Below are 21,830 nucleotides of genomic sequence, written 5' to 3' on the forward strand. Positions count from 1 at the left end.
TTTTACTCTTAAGGAACCAAAAAACTTGTTTCATTTGTTTGCACCAGTTGCTACAAAGGTGTTCTAAGTGGTTGCTATAGTGTTTCTATATGGATGCTGCAATGAGTATGTGGTTACTAGTGTGGTGCAACCTACTTTGAGTTTAGTAAGTGTTACAGGTATTGAAAGCTCCATAACTTTAACTATTAGTAGTAATAATAGTGAAGCTACTCTTGGTGAAAAGAAAGTATAAGAATGTCCTAAATAAAGCTGTTAATGTTTGATCTCAGGATGAATATCTAAATCAAGTGAAGTACTTTACTGAAGTAGTTACGTTGAGACATATCAGAGAAGACCAAGAGACGTGAGCTGAAGGCTCCCCATTGTGTCTCCTCCATGGCCATGTGGGGTCTAGCTGGTGTTTTCTGCCTGCAGGACGCTTTGACTCAAGAGGACAGACAACATCTGTCGTTCTTTGCCCCCTCCCTTCCCTCCATTCACAGGCACACACTGCCTCTCCCAAATGGTGCTCTTTTGTATCGGCTATTGTCCGCCGCTACATTGTGACTCTGCCTGTTCCCCAGAGCTCCATTGATGAGTGTTGTAAGAGACCTCAGCCAGAACTCCTCTGAACTTCTCCTCGAGCTTAATGTTTAGCCATAAAAGCTCAACAAAAGACATTTTGTTTTCTAGCTGCATCAGTGTTAAGATACAAAATCTCATACAAACTGTCTTTTAATAGAAGGCGCAAGAGAACATCATAAAGAATAAAAAGTACTTTTTTTTCTTGGTTGTTTTGGTGATGTGTGTTTGAAATCAAGAAAGGCTTCTCTGCCAAAACACCTGCCGAGTAGTTTCATCCAGTTAGGAAATGTGCCAACTGGTTCAGTTTTTTTCCCTTCCCAAAGCCTTAAATTTCTCTCTCTAGTCTGGTTGGAAAACTTGTAAACATCCTGCAGCTATTTGACGGCATTTCTCAAAGGCCCTTCTCTTGAGCGATGCACCCGCGGCAGGCAGAATGTGGGGTAAAGCCATGAATAGCCCAGTATGGGGTGACCGAGAGGCCAGAGCAGATGTTAATGATTAGCTTCGTTCTCATCCCTATAAAGAACCCGCATCCCAATCTACTCCCCATTTTCTAAAGAACCATTTCCAACCCTTACAGAGTGGCACACATAGAAGTCATAAATCCAGCACCCAGAAAAGACTTGATTGAATATGCGAACCACCACAAAAGAGGCTTACGAGAAAAGAAGCTACTATTTAGCAGGGTCTCACAACACTTTAAAGGTTTTGCAGTTTGTTTTTGGTGGATCGTGTGGTTTATAAGTTTGTCTTTTCTTTAGGCCGAAAAAATTCTGAAACAATTGTGTGTGTGGTGGGGGTAATAAAACAATGAAATACTTTTGATAGTTCATAATCTTTATTTGGAAAAATAATTTAAGCTAAAACTTCATTCAGAAGAGAACCAAACAAAAGCCTGTTAATGAAAACAATAGCATTAAAAACATTTTTTTACAATCCTTCTTTAAATAACTTTTTCTCAAAACATCCCAGCAATCCCGAAGTGCCTTTGCAAGTAACAGGAACAACTTAGGAAAAACGCAAACTTAAATAATCTTGAAAACATTACAAATATTTAGAAATACACTTAAATAAAAATAAATTAACTTAAATCATACAACTCTTGTTATAAAAGGAAAATAAAAAACATATAAACAAGGATATTAATCATCATCAACAACACAAAACATATTTTTTTACGTAGAAAAAAAAATTACATACATTTTCTAAACCATAATGCAAAAAAAAGGAGGCTTGGAAGACTTTGAGATATTTTCTTTGAGCACTTACACATAGATTCCACTGGTCATGTGACAGGATATGACATCATGTGACATTTTAATCCAGTGCAAGACAGGCCAGTATGGCTGAACATCCACCGTCCCTTGTACACTGACTTGTGGGGCCAGCAAATGTTGCCAAAATATTGCTAAAATGTTACCACAACTTTGCCACGGTGTCACAGAGACAGTCATTGGCAAAACAATTTGTGGCACATTTATTTTAAACTACGTCCTTAACATCCTTAATGTTTGGTGCAGTCTCTGGGCACAGTAAAAGCCTGTGGGAATTATTGGCGGAAAAACCAGCAAATGTTGCCAAAATATTGCTAAAACGTTGCCACAGTGCTGACACATTATTGGACATCACATGGCAAAACACTGCGATACTTTTCTTGTATTCTCTTTCTGTTACTTCTTTCCTAATGCCATTTTCGTGTGATGAACTCACGTTAAAAAAATATTTAAATATGGACACATATTGTCCAACACCTTAAAAATGGCTTTACAGGTCAATTTTACAACTACATTTGAAATTTGAACGAAACTCCTGCCACCATTATCATTTCCGCAAGTTTCCAAGCCTACAGGCCGCCACTGCCTGTGCTTCTTTCAGTACAGAGAACCAGCTCATCCTGAATATCAGTTAATCAGTCTTAGTTTCTCAGCAGCAGTAGTCATGAGGTGGGACATTTCCACCAGGTTTCGAGCAGCAGCATTTTCTGAGGGAGTTCAAAATGTCTCCCATAGGACAGAATGAGCATCGGCTTCCTGCAGGCCCATTACACCTGAGATGGGAAAAGGGAAAAGACAACAAAACGTCTGTTAGTTCTCAGAATCAAGGTAAGAATGCTAAATGGACATACTTTGCATAATGTAGAGTCAACTACATGTGACACTCACCTCAGTTGCGATTACACATTCATCTTTTTCCTCCGACATCACCATGACGGATTTGTATTTGGTGTCGACACAAGCCGACGTGGATGCTGATGCACATGCCGACGCACATGCTGGCTCGGAATACAGCGAATCGGAATACTTTGATTCTGAGTACTTTGATTCTGAGTACTTTGATTCTGAGTACTTTGATTCAGAATACCTTGACTCTGAATATTTGGACTTTTCTGATGCATCACTTTAAAGAAAAAAGAGAGTAGCATGTTAGCGATGCCTAAATGTGAGAGAACACCGAGTTTATTTAAAAAAAAATTATCTTGGACAAGAATACTCAAACACATTTTTTACCTTTTCAGACGTTTCCTGCGCTTCTCCTCAAATTCGGAAGAATCTAGCAGAGACTGGCACTTTATGTCATCGCAGCTCTCGGACAACTCCTTTGCCGCCATCTCCTTCCCAGCGTGCTCCAGTTTCACCTCATGCTTCATCTCGTATTTTACTTCATGCACCAGGTTGTAGTCTGCAGGCGCATGTCGTGTCTTATAGCTCCTCTTCTCCTTCTCTGTTGTCATGCTCAAGTCTTCGTGATCACTGTGAAAATCAATCTTCTTGTTGATGTTCTTTAAAGGTGCTCCCCCGATGACACTTACGGCCAGGTCTTTGTCACGGTGACAGTTGTTTGTGAGGTTGTTGATCGTTTCGTTTTCCCCATTGGCGACCTCCTCCTCCCTATCCCTTCGGCGCTGCTGAACCTTCGAGCGAATGCAAACCACCACCACGGCGCATGCAACTACCAACAACAGCACCAGCAGGACTCCCGATCCCACAGCAGTCCAGGGAATGTCGCTGCCAATTTGAGACGCTCTGTCCGGAAGCAAGAACTGGCAGTTGCGTCCTCCGTATCCCGGAACGCAAGCGCACACGTAGCGGTTGTTCCTCTCGTGGCAGGTGGCGCCATTATGGCAGGGGTTGTGTTGACAGCGGCTCACAGGTGAGCTGCAGTTTCGTCCGGTGTATCCAGGTGGGCACGTGCAGATGTAACCGCTGGCCCCTTCCTGACAAGTCCCCCCATTTTGGCAGGGATACAGCGAGCACTCATCCCCGGCACGATCACAGTTCATACCCGTGAACCCTTCAGGACACTGGCACAGGTATGAGTTCACCAGGTCGACGCAGCGTGCACCTGAGGATCGTAAATAAAGGAAGAGAATGAGATTCTGGACCACTTTTAATCACAAAGATTCATGAAGTTCAAATCCAAACAGGCATCATACCATTAGAGCATGGACTGGAGGAGCAATGGTCGATCTTCTTCTCACAGTTGAACCCTGCGAATCCTGTGGGACACTGGCAGAAGTACCCACCGTCAGGGTTGTCTGCACAGCGTCCACCATTAAAGCATGGCCCATCTGCACACGTCATGGCACTAAGCTCACAGTTGTTACCATAGAAGCCAGGAGGACAGGTACAGCTGTAGGTGTTCTCCATGTCCTATAAACGCAAAAGGAACGGGATGCTTAGCAAAAGAACAAGAACGAGTGTTTTAATGCAAAAGCATTGGTATGTACATAGTAGCTGAGTCTAATTTACATGTTCTCAAACATTTACACTCACAGTGCAGCTTCCTCCATTGCGGCAGGGGTTTCCTGTGCATTCATTGACCTGGATCTCACAGCTGGCTCCTGCGAACCCTGGCCGACAGGAACAGGTGTAGCTGCCCTGACCGGTGTTGCTACAAGTGGCTCCATTCAGGCAGGGCTTATGATGTGTGCAGTAGTTCAGATCTGTAACAGAGGTGGACATATGTTGAGCACATGTGGATTAATCCAATCCAAAGCAGTGACACATGGCTGCACCGCAGCTGGACAGCTGCTGCATGCTCAAACATTTATCCCATTTCTCTCTTTCAGCCAGCCTCTCTCCTCTCTACCCAACATCCTTGTGTTCCTTAGTCTTTCAAGGCCATTCTAAATGCTTTTCTTTGATATTTTGTGTCTCTTTTGCTCTGCTCACTCTCTTACCCTGGTTGCAGAAGAGGCCACCCCAGCCTTCCTGGCAGTTGCATTGCCATGGTTGCTGGCAGGTTCCATGAAGGCACCCTGGGTAACGTATGCACTCATCACAGTAGCGGCCTTTAAACCCCACTCTGCACCTGATGCACAAAATAGACAAATCATCCAATTAGAAAATCAATCCTGAAGGTGGTTTCAATAGCATTCATAAACATTGAAATAAACATACTTGCACTCTCCAGGTTTCTCGCAGAAGCCGTGCTCCTCATCGCATCCCGGGAGGCAAATTGCTGTAAGGAGGACAAAACACCTGCATTAGGATCATGGAGGCACATTTTCTTATTTTAACTTCGTCTTCCAAAAATTCTAACTAGGATATTTTATGTCGGATGAAGAGGGATGTTGTGTCACTTGAACCTATTAGTGTTCTCTCTAGCTAAAAAATACTAAAATCTCCTAATCACCACTGAAGAATTTCTGCTTAACACATGACAACAATAGGGTGCTCACAAACAAGGGGACCCTTCTTTCCACCCTCTCTTCACTGTGGGTTAAAACTTTTTTTTCTCCCTCCTGTGCTCTCAATGTCTCTGGGTAGGGAAGATAAGAGTGGACAGCTGGTGTATGCGCGGCCAGCGGGCGACAGCTGCTCCATTGTCTGCGCACTCCCGGCAGCTGCCCACTTCAAACAATACCTCCCCTACGCCAGCCAATCAGCAGCTGGTCCACTCTGGGAGCAACCAATCTGACGCCAGCATGTAAATTTATGGCACGCGTGAGATTATTCCTAAAAACTTTCCTCCTCCCGACTGGAATAAATCAAGTGGTGTGTTGTGAGAGTGGGTTGGAAGGGGGAGTGTGGGTGTGAGGGGCGGGGGTATTAGTTACAAGTTGTTTGTAACCGTTAACTTTGCTTTTTCTCCCTCTCTTTTCTAAATAAATTGTATACAGTGTTTTCAAATCTGGGTTTACATTTTCAAACGAACAACATTACATTAAGGGAAACTGATGGGATTTTATGCAATTTTTACTATATTAATATACAATATTTTAACTCACGTTCTGTGCAGTACTGGCCCTTCCAGCCGGCGTCGCAGATGATTTCTCCACGTTCTCCGCAGGTGAAATGACCGAATGCATCATCTCTGGGCCGGCAGAACACAGAGCATCCCTCGCCGTAGTAGTGCTCATCACACACAAAGCGGTAGGAGTACTTGAGCTCGGTTCGACCCGCGCTGTGCAGGTCCTGGGACCAGTCCTCGCCCACAGTCAAGTGCCGCTGTGTGGTCATGGTACTGATGATGCGCTCTGGGTTTTCTGCATAGAAAATGATTTTCAGTCATGGAGTTCAAAAATATTCATATTAACAATCTTTTACTGTTATGAGCCCACATACCTGTTGTCAGATCCTCTTTGGAATCAGCATGCACTGCTTCGATGATAAGAGAAAAGGTTCCCTACAATAGCAAAAAACAGATTTGTCCATCAGAAAATAAACTGAATATTACTTCTGAATTACTTGTCAAAGGCAAAGTCAGTGCACCAGTACTCACCGGCCACGTGAAACCGAAATTCATCCTGATGGGATTGGTGAAAGAGCCATCCGGTAAGGTATCTGGCACTTGGAAAGAGTTGGAGCCCAGCACGGGGGTGACGGTGCCTCCGTAGGTGCAGGGCGGCTCTGGAGAAGCATTGGGCTGATAATGTTTCAAGCAGATGCGGAAAAAAGTCTTGCAATCGCACTGCTGGTACTGTGTGGTCAGTCCACCTTTACAGCAGTTCTTGTTGCCTTGCACACCCTTCTTGTTCAAAAACTCCTGCAACTTCAGCTCGAAGACGCCTGAGGAAGACGCCTGGAGAAGAATCAGTGCTTGAATATTAGATCTAAATGTCATAGAAGTAAACACATTGCTTTAGATTCAGACAAAAGTGAGAAGTCAGTCTTACCTGGCAGAGCAGCATGTACATGATGGAGAAGAGCAACAGTAAGTAGCGTCCCATGATTAATAAATAATTAATAAATAGGTTTTTGAAAGTCTTTGAGCAACTTGGATGCTCCCAGATCAGCCAGGGGATCCCTCGTATTAAAAGCCTTTTCTTTTCTGCGACTGATTCATTGGAAGAGGCTTGCTTTCAAAAGAGACTGAGCGTGAATGCAGTTCCCTTTCATGTCAAGTGCGCACAAAGCAACAGAATCCCCAGTTCTTCCCCGGAAAAGTGTGTCCAAAACAAACTGAAAAGTCCCAGATTGAAATATAAAGACTTGTTGAATTCCGTCGGAATGATATAATCCTAAGAAGTCGGAGAAGAAAAGTTGAAAAGATGCTCGTGTGTATTCTTTTAGTTCCTGCTTCGTCTGATTATAAACCAGAGTTCGTCACTGCTCCAGCATCCCTCCTCACGTCCTTCTCCAGCGGACAGTGTGTGTTTGTATCTGGAGCGAGGCCGCCTGCCGCCAGTTTTATACGGAGTGCCACATGCCGGGGTAATAATATGCTAATGAACCACTACCCCCAATCTGTCCCACGCTTTACAATGCAGCTCCCTTGCAACCAACCAAGCTCTCCCAAACACATCAGCGCTGCTCGTGTGTGCGTAAAAGTGACGGTCATTTACAACTTGAAGATTTAGGTGTTAGGTTATTTATTAGGCCTATAGATATATTATTTGCATTAGAAAACACATACAATGCGACACAAAGAGCTGATAGTTTTGTGTTCGTTTATTCGCTCAGCGAGTTATAAAACGCGGTTTTGGGCATAATTAAACTAAGCTAAAAGTTCGCTTCCAGCACATTTGAGGAATGAATCCTCAAAAAGTTTTCAACAAATGTCTACTTCCCTTTGCGTTTCCTGCTTCAGGGAGACTCCTGATTTGTGTCTAAAACATTCCTCGGGCTACTGTGCGCGCGTCAGGCAAACTCACAAAAGAATACGCATCATTTGTATGGAGGCCAAATTCTCCACTTGCTTTCCTTTTTCCGCTGTGTGTGTGTGTGTGTGTGAGAGAGAGAGAGAGAGAGAGCGTGTGTGAGTGAGTGTATTAAACACGTGCAGTAAAAGAGTCCGAAGCGCGCGCGCGTGTGTGCATGAGTGTGTGTTAGCTTGTTGGTGTGTGTGTGTGTGTGTGTGTGTGTGTGTGTGTTGCTCGCGTGGCCATCCCCGGGGCGCTCCTCTATTGTGTGCAGGCCGAATAAGTTTGCTCTCAGCTGTATGGTAATTCAGGAAGCACCTGCGCTACCGATCTCACAAAAACAAGCAAATCGCCTCCTTATCGTTCTATTCTCAGCAGTCCATTTAAATAAATATATGTTTGTTTTTGTTGCTCTTTTGAACGTCTTCGATGCCGGACTGTTGTCTTACATTAGCCGATTTTCTTTTTCCATGCCAGTATTCGTTGTTTGAAAAAAGTGTATGTGTGTGTGTGTGTGTGTGTGTGTGTGTGTGTGTGTGTGTGTGTGTGTGTGTGTGTGTGTGTGTGTGTGTAAAAGAAAAAAAAAAAGAGGCAGATTTGCGCGTGTGCACTGGGGGTGGGGGTGGTGATGGGGGGCGTTAATTTGGTCGTTCATTTAAGTGCGATTTTCTTAAGCACAAAGGTTTTCGCCTGAGGTCCATAGTAACCAAACACAAGTGAGACAAATTACATCACTGTGTTAAGATATGCTTTGAGCTCTTTCTGTATTTCTAATCCACCAACCTTTAAATGAGCCAAATTCTCTGTGGAAAAAAAATGGAATCTTAGTGAAACTTTGCTGGCAAGGAAAAGATGGCATTCCTCTTTTTCTGTAATTAATCCCTGTTTGAGTTTAGCACTTCTGCTTTTTTTACAGTTTCATTACTATTTTTCCCATCATGTATAAAGCCTTTATTTTTAATACTAGTTCTGTGTTTCTACACTGTTCAATTTTATTATAAAAAAAAAAAACAGGCTGTGAATTTTAATGTAAAAACTGTGTGATAATGTTCTGAATGTATACTGCATATTTTACTAATTGCATATGCAATTAAAGATATAGGCTCAAGTTAAAATACCAAGCAACCTTACATATTTACTTTTTTCTTTTTTTGCATCCATTTATAACTGTAAAACTTTCTGATAACACCACAGGTGGTACATAGAAGGTCACATGGTGACTTAAAAAGTTTATCAAATTGGCCTCACCTGCAGCAACTATGATTAGTAACATACAAAGTGTGACCCATAAAAATGCCATCAGACCCCACACACAACACAACCAATAGTGCAATATGCAACACACCAATACAGATAACTTTTTAATAAAGCTCAACAAATGTGATTTAGTTTATTCTTTCCTCATGAAATAACAGGTAATTCATGTACATTTTATTTATGATTTTGCATATTATTTTTGTATTTTTTTTCTTAAAAGTTCATTATAAGTTAATACTTCTTTACTACTTATTCTTTATATATATATATATATATATATATATATATATTATATTGTATATAATATATGTATGTATCTACTGTACGTATGTATGTAGGCCTATATAAGAGAAAGTGTAAAAGTCAAAATTGCATTTAATACACATTTCACAATACATTATAGACTATTTACAAATGTATTTATTCCCATATATATTTTGTAATATTTTGTTACTTAAAGGTAACCATTTTACTAGCCTATATGTTTACATTGCTTTAACTTTAACTTTTTTTCAGTTCTCTATTTTTTTTTTTTTTTTTTTTTTTTTGCAGTATACAAGGCAAAAATGAGTGCTTGAGTTGAGCCACATCTTTGGTCCGGTTGTTTTGCTCGCTGATTCTCCCCTCTGGAATGAACAAGCTGTGAAGAGAGTAGTCTATAGTTGAAGTGTTGGAGCCTGTAGGAGCCTAACTTGAGCCCGGCTAGCGCGCTTCTTGTTCTTGCGCTTTCGTTTTTTATTGATTGTGAAGCCCCTCGGGGGACAGTCACTGAAGGGGGTCCATGGTACGCCTTCAGACGCGACCAGACCCTTACACACCATCTGCCACTGACTAAACGCCTGTCTCCTCCCTCCCTCAGCCCGTGTGTGTGTGTACTCGCTACCCTGCGTCTAAACTGAACTAGAAGCATGCTAAAGAACCTGTAACGGTATGGGCCGGCAGGGGCCAGATGGCGCAGGCGAAGCCAGAAGTGTTGCAGTCCCAGCGGAGTTAGACAGCACATGGGCGGCCGTGGGAACCTAAGCTGGGCTCGCATCACACGGGATCGATCATATGAAGTCGTGTGGGGATCACAATTAGGGGCTATAATGTTGTTTGCGACCTATCGATCGGCGAAGGGGTTGGAGGATCTGATTTGATACGCAACAGTGTGTCTTACAAAACCGTGGCGCTAGACTGAAGAAGCTTACATGGATGATAGAGCAGGGAAAGAGAGAGAGAGAAGATGCGCGCGCAACCAGTGTCCACTTCTGGGGAGGCTGTTGGTTATTTTTAAGGGGATTTTAAACATCTCTGTTGTGAAATGCGCATTGGAGGGAATTTTCTTAGCGCAATGTCTCGCGCAACGAAATTTGACCCTGCTTTTATAGCTAATAGATAGATGAGCAAACACTAAACATCTTGTAAATGCAGATGTCAAATAGACGTCTCCTTGATGTACCTGCGCTACCAAGGATACTTGTAATTAATAATAATAATAAATATATATATATATATATATATATATATATATATATATATATATATATATATATATATATATATATATATATTTATACATATATATATATATATATATATATATATATATATATATATATATATATATATATATATATATATATATATATAGCCTATAAGAATAAAATTAGGCCTACTAATACACCCCCAGAGTTTTGACTTTGTACACTGCAATCAGAAATAAGTGTTGTAGTCGCTTCTTTATTCTATGGCTCACAGAAAGCACGTATGCACACGCGTGTTTACCAGGCTACCTGTGGTCCGAGCATTGTTTCAGGTCGTGTTACTTTGACCAACTGTCCGCGGGCACGCAGAACAATCCACGCGCGCCCCCGCTCTGACCACGAGGCTCATTATCATGCGCCGTTGCCATGGACCTGGTGGTCGTGGCTTCACTGCTTCTCTCGGGGGCCCCCGAGGGGATACAATCATTCAATAATTACGCGGGGATCCTCTTATTTGCGCCCGCGTGCGTCTGTTTGTGGGTGTGTGCGAGCGTAAGGACACAGGCGTGGACGTTTGGGAGCTGACGCTTGTCGCGTGCCTGCGCGTATCAAAACACATCTGCTGAGGGCTCCAGGGATTGATGCGCGCGTCCGGCCACCACAACATATCGACCTCCGTCTCTCTGTCAACATATTGATTTGACAAATCATAGGCATTTTTGACACCACGATCCCCACGCTAAAGATTTCGATGCATTGTGCTCTCATCCCACGTGTTGATTCGTGTTTGTTGTTGTTGTTGTTTTTAATTTTATTATTTGTATAAATTAGTTTTATGATTTCCACTAACTAATGATTGCAAATACCTTTTTAGCTAACGGCTTATTGATGAATTGATAAATTGCTTTTGTAGACAAATATAGTGGCCCCAAAATTATTGAGACCCAAGTCAATGTCTAAATGTCCATAAGAACATGGCATTTTAAAGAAGCACGTTTATTTTAAAATAGTATGCCAGTCAGATTAATGTGGCCAATGTGGGACCATGCACTTAAAAATAATAACAATTATTTAATTGCATTAATATTATATATAAATGTGAATTTGAGGATAACTGACTTCACACATCCACTAAAAATCACTAAAACACCAGCTTATTCAAAGACATTGAGCAAAAAAATAAAGAAAAGTGAATGTTTACCAAGAGAAAAGATCTTTTACAGACACTTGCTCTAATGTTTTTTATTCTCTAAAGCAGCAATATTCAGACATTGAGTGTAACTAAAATATCCAAATACATTTTGGGGTCACAATATAAAATGTGTATAAACTGAATTTAATTAAAATGGATAGAGAAGGAAAAGCACCGATAACACTCATAATGTTCCTCTCTCATTCATAAAATAAAGTTTATTCGTTGGTATTGATGGTTGCATGAAGAACCTTTAGAATCCATAGAATATTTCCATTCCACAAAAGTTTTTTTTTTTTTTTTTTTTTTTATAGTGGAAGAAGGTTCTTCAGATCATTAAAATGTTCTTCACACTAAGAAGAAAAAAAAAATCACTGAATGTTCACTGAAAGGTCCTTTGACCAAAATGGTCCTTTTGTGGAATCATGGTAAAAGGCCACTTTTCAAACCTTTATTTTTAGGAGTGTTTAGTTGGTCTCTACCTAATAACATATGTTTCCCCGTAGTTTTGATGACTTTACTATCACTCTAAAGTGTGAACAACTGTAATAATGAAGTATGAGTAGGTGTGTCCAAACCTTTGACTTACTTCAGGCTTTTGTTTTGAAAATGAAGCCCATCAGAGTTTCTCTGTCTCTTTCTCTGTCTCTCTTTAGCAGCATCTGCCCTGAGGATGAACAGATGTAGGCACCTGTGTTTAGGACTCACACATCCCCCATCCTCCTTTTCTTCTCCCTCTCCTCCCTTTTAACCTCCTCAATCCTCCTCAGAAGGCCCACAAAGGGGTAAAAGAGGAGGAGGGGGCAGTAACTATACCCCCTGCTCTATACCTCCATCACCCCCTCACACACACACACACACACACAACCACACATTCCCTGAGGACACAAGCTCACTATGAGCCTTTGTCATAAGCACTATCTTTCAGACAGGCCCAAACAATCTGTTGCAAGATGATTGCTCATTTCCAAACAACCCTGACAACACAGGTGTGTGTGTGTGTGTGTGTGTGTGTGTTTGGGGTGTATTGCATGCATTCATGTTCATTTATATGTGATGTGATGCTCTCGAGTGTCCCAGTGGATGAAACACATGGTGCGTGATTGTATGTTACAAGAGCTGCAGGTACAGTAATCACACTCTCCAACACACTTCTGTAACAAAATCGAGTGTTGAATGTCAGCGTCACACCCTCCAAAAGTGACCCACCCTCACCAAAGCCACAGAAAACACAATAACTAAGTTTAGCTTTTAAGACAAAGCCAGTGGCAGGTGTTGAGTGTGTCGGTGGTAAGATGAAGCTCGTGGGAAGCGCTTCATCACAAAAGGACTTGTTTTCCAAGCACGCACTGATCCGGAGTCAGCGGTCGAAGGCCATCCTCTGACATCTCATCCATCTCTGTTCAACATCAGATATGATTCTAGATCAGGGACGTATACACACACACACACACCATGATGCTCATGTTTATATTCACCCTTAAACAAATATCTCAGTAACTGTTGAAAATCAGCCCCTGTGTTTCTTAGGATTGTTTAGTGAGGATTAGTGATGATGGATATTCAATCAACAATATAATTAGTAATTAATATAATATAATATAATATAATATAATATAATATAATATAATATAATATAATATAATATAATATTAATATTAATATGTACTTAATTTTTTTGTATTAAATAACATTAAATTATTGTATAAATATAAAAATATATTGCAATAATAAATATGTGTGTGTGTGTGTGTTTTATTATATTTGTTTATTTAAAAAATAGCAAAATTATTAGTTTATATAGTTAATTGTAATGTATATACAATTTATGTTTTATTGTAAAAACAGAAACTTAATAGTAATAATAATAATAAATATGTTGTAATATATATATTTTTAATTTGTCATCATTAATATAATTTTATAAATTAACATTGTAAATAATTACATTAATGTTGATATTTTTAAGTAAAAAACATTATATATTATTTACACTTTAAACATATTTTTAAATGGTTTTCAAAAAGTCTCTTCTGCTCACCAATGCTGCATTAATTTGATAAAAAATACAGAAAAAAACAGTAATACTGTGAAATATTGTTGAAAATGAAATTTATTCCTGTGATGCAAAGCTGAATTTTCAGCATCATTCCTCCAGTCTTCAGTGTGACAAGATTCTCCAGAAATCATTCTCATATGCTGATTTATCAATGTTGAATGTTAAATATCTGATGGTACCTGGTTCTTTTAAGTCACGCTGGACTTGCGTGTCTTGTTGTCCTCTCATCCCTTCTCTCTCTGTTTTTCTCTTTTATTTCAGCGTTTCTCCACTGTGCACCTGTTGTGATCTCTTCAGGAATTCTCTCTTACACGTGGGGCGCTCGGGGACAAACAGGGGTCCTGAAGGTGAGAGGGTGAAGCGCTCTTTCTTTCTCAGCACTCAGCCTTCTCTTCCTCCACTGTTTTCTCTGGCTTTCCTGCATTCTGTCGCTCTTGTGCTCTCTCTGTAGAGGTCTTAGACCCCTGCCCTGTGAGTCTTGCCCCAGGGGAGAGGGGCTTTTGTGTACCGATGCCCCTGCAAGCTGGACAGACAGCTGCTGTGGAGTGGTCATCTCCACACACACACTCTCTCTTACCCCTGACCTCAGCTCACAGGCAGAAATGCAAAGGCATGGTTTCGTGAAACTTTAATGAAGACGAAGTCGAGCACGCAATGGAGGCCGTGGCTCTGGAGTGACCTGTGCTCACACACTTTAGACTCCGCAACCATTTATGAGATAATAAGAGAAACTCCAGAGCGACTGTGTCATTTATTCAAGTTTATAGAGAATGAAGACTTATTTAATGTGCGAAGGAGGCGTTTAGTGACCTGATGTTTTATTGATGCTGAATTCTCTGTGCGGTGCTCAAACATTACTTTTTATTGAGCCTCACTGAAACAAATTGTCCAAAAATTATAGTTTAAGGAGTGTACACACACTTCTGCTTCATTTTGCTTCACCATTTTCCCACCTTATATATATATATATATATATATATATATATATATATATATATATATATATATATATATATATATATATATATATATATATATATATATACATGTGTGTGTGTGTGTGTGTGTGTGTGTGCACGAGTTTGTTAGTTAAAAGCACACTTGTAAGAAATAAATTCAATAAATGTAAGCAATAAAAATATTTTCAATAAACCATTCATGTAAAACTTAAAACTAACATGTTGCATTAACTCACATGAGGATGATGGCCTCCACACACACACACACACATGTGGCCATATATCTGTTGTCCTGTTGCAGATCTGTGTGATAATGCCATTATGTGGACGAATCTAATGACGCCTGTTGGTGTGTTATTAAGGCAGCACAGGGGTCATTAGGAGTGTGTGTGTGTGTGTGTTATAATAAAAGCAGCATGCTGGTCATTAGGAGTGTGTGTTCAGTTGGTTCCCATGCTCTGAAGCAAAGCCGGACAGCAGGGCTGTGCTTTCACACACACATCATGGCACACGCCTGTTGACTGAGGCACAATAAAAGTGTGTGACATCGCCGTGCCCTGGCGCCCCTCTGCATCCACTGTGTCTTTTCTCATCCCTCTCCTCCCACCCTGATTCTTCCTTTCTTTCTTTTGGGAATCTCTCTATGCGTGCCTCCCTCCTCAGCTTAGAGTCCTGTGTTCCAGCGAGACCCTTCCTCTTCTAATCATTTTTAACCATCAGATGATCCGGCCCCTTATTTCACACTGAGACTATTAAGATAGAGTCCTCCCCCACTGCACACACACTACTGTGGGTCCTGAGGGAAAGCATTGTGTGTGTAGACACACATCTGCGTCAACACACATGTACACATTCAGACACAGTGACTCTCATATGCCCAGGTCACATTTCACCCCCCCAAAACTAAAGAAATTTAAATTAGATTATAGATATATTTTATATAATATGTAAATATAATATATAATATATAATATATAATATGATATTTTAAATAAGTAAAATATCTCTTATTACCATAATTGTAAAATAATTCTCATCAACGTAATGCAATAAGGAAATACAATAATTATCATTATCGTAAAGCAAATAATGCCATGATTAAATAAAATAATGATCATTACCATAATGTTAAAAATAATTATAAATACCATAATAATGGAAATGCAATAAATAAATATATAACATATAATAATTGTAAAATTATATAATAATTTTTATGCAAAACAAAATATAAATAAATAAATACTTTTCATTACCATAACTCAAAGATTATCATTACCATAATGCAACAAATAAAATAATTCTCATTACCATAATGCAATAAGTAAATAAATAAATACTTATCATTACCATAACTCCAAAATTCTTATTGCCATTATGCAATAAATTAATAAATTAAATAATGATCGTTAGCATATGGGGGGAAAAAACGTATTACCATAATGCATTTTTCTCATTCTCATTACTCTGATGTGATGTGTTAAAATGCTAATATGTTCTTTTAATATATTTGTGTGTGTGTGTGTGTGTGTGTGTGTGTGTGTGTGTGTGTGTGTGTGTGTGTATATATATATATATATATGTATGATGTATGAATAACTGATGTAATTGTAGTGTATTTAATATTGTCATTTGAAATTTATATCGATTTAAATGACCAGTAAAGTGAATGTGTTTAATTTATGAAGAAAAAAAATAGTTTTGTTCATATAATTTTATACATATTATAAAAATGTATAGCCTGAATACACTGTCCCATCTGCTTAATGCATAAATATAAATACAATTTTAGGGTGAAATATGATTTGGACTTTCCTTGATAGGTTTCATGATATTCACCCACATAGATGTGTAACATGCATGCACATCCACACTTGTGTGAACATGCACTGACACAAAAACACACCTAAGAAATGTATATATGTGTGTGTGTGTGTGTTGGTAACTTGGTATCTGGTCTTATCTGGCCATGATCTGACGGGTGTTTGATGGACTTGTACCCAGCAAATGTGTTTTCAGCCGATCTCTGTGTGTGTGTGTGGATCAGGGGCGTGAGGTGCCTTTGATGGTGTGATAAATGCGCATGTGTGCGCGTGTGTGTTTGTGTGTGAGGGCGGCTGCCAGGGTCAGCTCTGTCCTGGGAAAGTTGAGCTCTCCATTTACATCAGCACATGTTGAGGCCTTCTGGTGGCTGCACGGGTGCACAGATGGCACCAGCTCATAGCTGCAGATTCACTGAGCTACACGAGCCTGATAAATGGAGGAGAAGAAGAGACATGCATCAGCTTGCTATTTTTCATCATAATCACTGAAAATGTTGCATTAGGGAAGTAGATATGAAATCAAAACAGTGTTATAAATATCAAATCACTAGATTTAGTAGTATGTTTATACTTTTTGAGAGAATTCATGTGCACGTCTTTAACCTATTTAGTCGAGTTTAGACCATAACCAAGATGGCCTGTTCCATGTCACCACATCCTTGACCTTTCACATCATTTATCACTTGACCTCATATTTTATTCAGGAGATATTTGTGCTTTTGGTCCATCCATCCATCTATCTATCTATGATTCTATGTGGTACTTTTTGGTGTGTTATACTTTTATAAAGCGAAAAGGATTATTTTAGAGGACTTTTCTGATGTGTTCTCCGACTTTTCCGTTCTCTCCTCCAGCTCTGCGTCTCGCGGCTCAGTGAAACGCAACACCGCGCGCATGTGTCGTGCATTAATCCTCTTACTGCAGCAGATGCTCGTCTGTCAGTCAACCTGCCGCGGGAGCGCGCGCTCGAGCTCGACCGGAGAGCGCGAGAGAGAGAACGCAGCAGGTGCGCGAGGGATTCAGCGCCGTCTTTAGCGATGAAGGAATGGTAAATAAAGCCGTTTATTGAACTTATCATGTCTTGACAGCGGCCACGGGCTTGTTTTGAACCACTAAAGTTGCATTTGTTAACTGGAAAACGCGATGCCGTCGCAGGACGAGGCTGAGGCGGTAAATGAAGACGACGGTCTGCCTCCGGTTCCGCCGCGAGCGAATCTTCAGCTGAATTCACCTGAGCGCCGGCTCAAGTGTGTGCTGGTCGGGGATGCAGCGGTGGGGAAGACGAGCCTGATCATCAGCTACACCACTAACGGATATCCGGCGGAACACATTCCCACGGCCTTTGATCATTTCACAGGTAAACTCAAATATCCATAGGCTACTGCTTTAGAAGTGCGCACCTGGTCCCCGTTATATGTTAACATGTAAAATAAGACCTGTTAAGGATTTTTGACATCTTATACGTGATATGTTATGGTAATTGATCATTAATAGCTACATTTATCTCAGCTTTATGTTTAATTGATATTAATTCGATTAGATTAATATTTGAGTGTTTCTCTGTTTCAGCTAGGGTTGTGGTGGATGGAAGACCAGTTGAACTTCAACTGTGTGACATGGCAGGACAGGTGATCTATCTATCTGTCTGTCTCTCTGTCTGTCTGTCTGTCTGTCTCCATCTGTCTGTCTCTCTGTCTGTCTGTCTGTCAACATCTTGATGGATGGATGAACTCTTTTTCTCTCTGTTCTTTGAATGGCAGAGCTGGGGGGCAGCAGATCAGCCTCGATATGTAAGCAACAGGAAGAGCGCCACCTACTGTTAGAATCAGATCCTTGTATCCTCTTAGCACAGAGTCCTGTAGATTTCTGTGTGACTGTCACATAGATCGAGTCTGTGATGTTCAGCTCACAGTAATAGAACTTACTCATCAGACTGATAAAGTGTCACTCTATAATGCATCATTTGTCTGGATATCTTGTGTTGTAAATAGAAAAGCACATGCAACTTGCAAAGGTGGAGAAAATGATGCAAGTTGTTGCTGCTCTTCTTGGTAATTTGTGAACCTGGACCACAAAACTAGACTTAAGTGTCAATTTTTCGAAATAGCAAAATAAATAAGCTTTATATATGGTTTATTAGGATCGGACAATATTTGGCCGAGATACAACTATTTGAAAATCTGGAACCTGAGGGTGAAAAAAAAATATAAATACTGAGAAAATCACCTTTAAAGTTGTGCAAATTAATTCTTAGCAATGCATATTACTAATCAAACATTACGTTTTTATATATTTATGGTAGGACATTTACCAAATATCTTCATGGAACATGATCTTTACTTAATATCCTAATGATTTTTGGCATAAAAGAAAAATCAATAATTTTGACCCACACAGTGTATTTTTGGCTATTGCTACAAATACACCCCAGCGATTTAAGACTGGTTTTGTGCTCCAGGGTCACATATATGGTATATATTACTAAATATATATCACAATATTTAAATCATTAAGTAAAATGCATCAGCTGGCTCACTTTTCTTCCTGTTTTCAGGACGAGTTTGAGCGCCTCCGTCCACTGTGTTACCGTGATGCTGACGTCTTCCTGCTCTGCTACAGCGTGGTCCTTCCATCCTCTTTCAGGAGCGTGATGGACCGCTGGGCCCCTGAGGTTCATCGCCTCTGTCCGGGAGTTCCCATCATCCTCGTGGGCACCCAGTGCGACTTACAGGAGGACGTCCAGGTGTTGATCCGACTCGCAGACAGCCAGGAGAAACCGGTGAGCGGAGAGGACGCCCGACTGTGCGCCCGGAGCATCGGTGCCGTGACGTTTGCTGAGTGCTCAGCGCTGACACAGAAGAACCTGAAGGAGGTGTTCGACGGCGCCATCTTGGCCAGCATGCAGCACGCGGAGGAGGCGGCGTGGCCGAAAAAGCACACGCTAAGAGAAAAAACTCCAGATAAAATCAAACAGCTCTCAGAAACATGGTGGAGGAAACTGAGCTGCGTCCAGAGCTTTGACCTTCAGTGATGGAGAATCCAATAATGAAAACATGCTTTAAGAAAGTAAACAGGGTCAGTTCATGTTCACTAGACATTTTAGAGATCATCATGCAACACTGAAGACTGGAATAATAGCTGCTAAAAAATCCAGATTTGCATCACAGGAAAAATTACTTTTTAAAATATATTCAAATAGGCAACAGTTATTATGAATTGTAAACTACATATGTATTTATTTTGTTTCTCTCTCAGTGAGGACTGAGCTTGAGGGCCGTATTTAGCGTCACCTGTTGTGTGTTGTGTATTCCTGTGACCCAGAAGGGTTTTTGTGTCGTTTGGCCCAGTGCTCTGCATTCATAGCAGTGGATTAGCTGATCCCGTAAACAGACTGAAGGAGAGGGATTTGATGTCTCCGTTACACCTGTTGTACTCCTGTATGGTACCATGTCTTGTTTACAACTTCATTTCAACTCTTTACTTCACTTTATGAAGTACAGTGTTACCATGTTTTCATCTCATACATTTAAATGAGTTTAGAAGTAGATCTGCATCAGTGAAAATGAACTTCACCTGCGAGTCTTGTTCTGACGGCCCTGTTAACGGTCCGTATGGCCCAAAAGCCTTTAATCAGATCTGATTCCTTTACCTCATTGTGGTACGCTTTTCCCTCAGTAATCTGGGATGTAAGTACCACCATCACAGATGACCGTTACCTGCGCAATGACACTTACTGCAGGCTCTGAGTGCATCTGAATGGTGACAACTGAAATAATACGAAACCCTTAAATAGCAGCATTTACGGCTTCTGATATCATGATGATGCTGCTACACTAATGAGATTCAGATGTGCAAAAATATACTTGAATTCAATGTTTTAAGCCACATAAGTTTAACGAGGTCTAAACTCCTGAGCTTCTTCTCAGCATTTCACTCTTTATCAAGAATAACAAGAACTGTAAAATATATATTGATGGACCACTAATATGAATTGCAATATATCTAATGAAGTTAAAACTATTTTAGATTTTGATGCATTTGGTGTATTATTGCATTCAACATTTATCAGTTCATGCATTCCTTTGCATTTAAAACCATAGCTTTGGCATTGCTAGCATCATGTTTTAATATCCGAGCTAAAGAAATGTATAAAGCTGCATGCATTAAATTTGAGGTTTTTTTTTTAGAAAGAATTTAGAAATGATAATGATTTTTTAGGTCATTACCGAACCGTTCAGTACTCTTCAGTGAACGTTGATGAATTCGAGGTGAGTTTATCAGAGCTGCTGCTGATCCTGTAATGGGTCGAGACAGAAGCCACCTGTGGGAATTAGGCGGGCAGATGGCGACTGGTTTTCCCCTCACAGGATCTCTTGACCTCAACCCCCACCTGCTGCGGATATCACCAGTACATAAGTCTTGAGAGCGGTTCAGTTCTCCCCACTGAACCAGGACGATGTGATCAGCAGGACTCACTGAAGCGTAGTCTGTGTGTTTCTGATAACTCCTGTAATAACTGGTATTCTTGAGTGTGAGTTACTTATGTTTATTTCCAGCAGCCATGACTGGAAACAATGTTTTGTCACTTGTCAGTAGTATTAAATCTAATGACTTCATTGTCAGTCTGATGGTGCTGGAAGCAGAGTGTTTTTGGAGCTTCACCTGTAGAGGACACTGTTGAGTTACATCTTGAAGATCAGGTGAACCCATGAGGTCAAGGTCGTCCAACCTGAAGCATCTACTGTGTGTCTGCATTAGTGCTTACAGAAGTCACAATGAAGGTCTGAATGTCATTGAAATCAATAAAATAGCTAATTAAGTGTCTGTATCAGCTTGTTTCGAAATGCTGCAGAATCCTTTCTCTTCACTAACGTCATTTTTCTTCACATTTGCTCAGGGTTTATTGAGCTCATGTGTTTTTTAGTGAATGTTAGTTCTCTCAAGGGTGCGCACAGATGCAGCGGCTCCGTTCAGACGGGACGGGTGAAGGCTGCACTCCCTCAGATCTGGACAGACAGCAGCAGACACATGTTCAGCACATGTGGAATAATCCTGCAGCACGACAGCTGCTGCTCTCACCCTGATCTCAGGAGTTCATGAGAACAGCCTTTATTCAAAACAGAGACCATTTGGAACAATAAACACTACCGTTCAGATTTTTTGAAAGAAATTAATACTTTTATTCAGCAAAAATGTGTTAAGTTCATAAAAACAGTAACAGTGAAAGTAAATACCTATACTGTCAGAAAAGATTTCTATTTGGAATAAATGCTGTTTTTTTTTTACTTTTTATTCATCAAAGAGTCTCGAAAAAGGTATCATAGCTCCAAAAAATATTAAGTAGCAAAAAAGGTTTCCAACATTAATAATTAATCAGCATTTGTGTGCTACCTTCACAATCTGCTGGTCCAGTGGTCAACAGAAGC

The 21,830-nt window shown here is 40.4% G+C and overlaps 2 protein-coding genes across 4 annotated transcripts; one reads left to right on the plus strand and one right to left on the minus strand.

Moving 5' to 3' along the window:
• Positions 1–1,391: 1,391 nt before the first annotated feature.
• Positions 1,392–7,223, minus strand: LOC128020001 (delta-like protein A). The gene is made up of 11 exons (XM_052606493.1): positions 6,683–7,223; positions 6,289–6,588; positions 6,132–6,192; positions 5,795–6,052; positions 4,965–5,025; positions 4,745–4,875; positions 4,338–4,507; positions 3,998–4,214; positions 3,072–3,906; positions 2,727–2,961; positions 1,392–2,611 (listed from the first exon to the last, which is right to left on the minus strand). The coding sequence occupies exons 1-11, from the start codon at positions 6,734–6,736 to the stop codon at positions 2,606–2,608; spliced, it is 2,328 nt and encodes a 775-aa protein (XP_052462453.1). The 5' UTR covers positions 6,737–7,223; the 3' UTR covers positions 1,392–2,605.
• A 10,028-nt stretch (positions 7,224–17,251) lies between these two features.
• Positions 17,252–21,228, plus strand: LOC128020008 (rho-related GTP-binding protein RhoU-like). Of its 3 annotated transcripts, XM_052606512.1 has the most exons (5): positions 17,253–17,452; positions 17,560–17,761; positions 17,974–18,032; positions 18,165–18,194; positions 18,959–21,228. In XM_052606512.1, the coding sequence occupies exons 1-5, from the start codon at positions 17,450–17,452 to the stop codon at positions 19,433–19,435; spliced, it is 771 nt and encodes a 256-aa protein (XP_052462472.1). In that variant the 5' UTR covers positions 17,253–17,449; the 3' UTR covers positions 19,436–21,228. The 3 variants fall into 3 exon arrangements, with proteins under 3 accessions (XP_052462465.1, XP_052462472.1, XP_052462482.1); XM_052606505.1 differs by having other exon boundaries at positions 17,252–17,761; XM_052606522.1 differs by lacking the exon at positions 18,165–18,194 and having other exon boundaries at positions 17,262–17,761.
• The last annotated feature ends 602 nt before the right edge of the window (positions 21,229–21,830 follow it).

This window comes from Carassius gibelio, chromosome A1, assembly GCF_023724105.1.
Source record: "Carassius gibelio isolate Cgi1373 ecotype wild population from Czech Republic chromosome A1, carGib1.2-hapl.c, whole genome shotgun sequence".
NCBI classification, from domain to species: Eukaryota; Metazoa; Chordata; class Actinopteri; order Cypriniformes; family Cyprinidae; genus Carassius; species Carassius gibelio.

Excerpts from the sequence above, each read along its gene's own strand:
- LOC128020001 (XM_052606493.1), bottom strand. The coding sequence starts at position 6,736 with ATGGGACGCTACTTACTGTTGCTCTTCTCCATCATGTACATGCTGCTC. Across the intron at positions 4,508-4,744 it reads TGGCCTCTTCTGCAACCAGG|ATCTGAACTACTGCACACAT; the intron begins GTAAGAGAGTGA and ends CCTCTGTTACAG. Across the intron at positions 3,907-3,997 it reads CTCCAGTCCATGCTCTAATG|GTGCACGCTGCGTCGACCTG; the intron begins GTATGATGCCTG and ends TACGATCCTCAG.
- LOC128020008 (XM_052606505.1), top strand. The coding sequence starts at position 17,548 with ATGCCGTCGCAGGACGAGGCTGAGGCGGTAAATGAAGACGACGGTCTG. Across the intron at positions 17,762-17,973 it reads GGCCTTTGATCATTTCACAG|CTAGGGTTGTGGTGGATGGA; the intron begins GTAAACTCAAAT and ends TCTCTGTTTCAG. Across the intron at positions 18,195-18,958 it reads CAGCAGATCAGCCTCGATAT|GACGAGTTTGAGCGCCTCCG; the intron begins GTAAGCAACAGG and ends TCCTGTTTTCAG.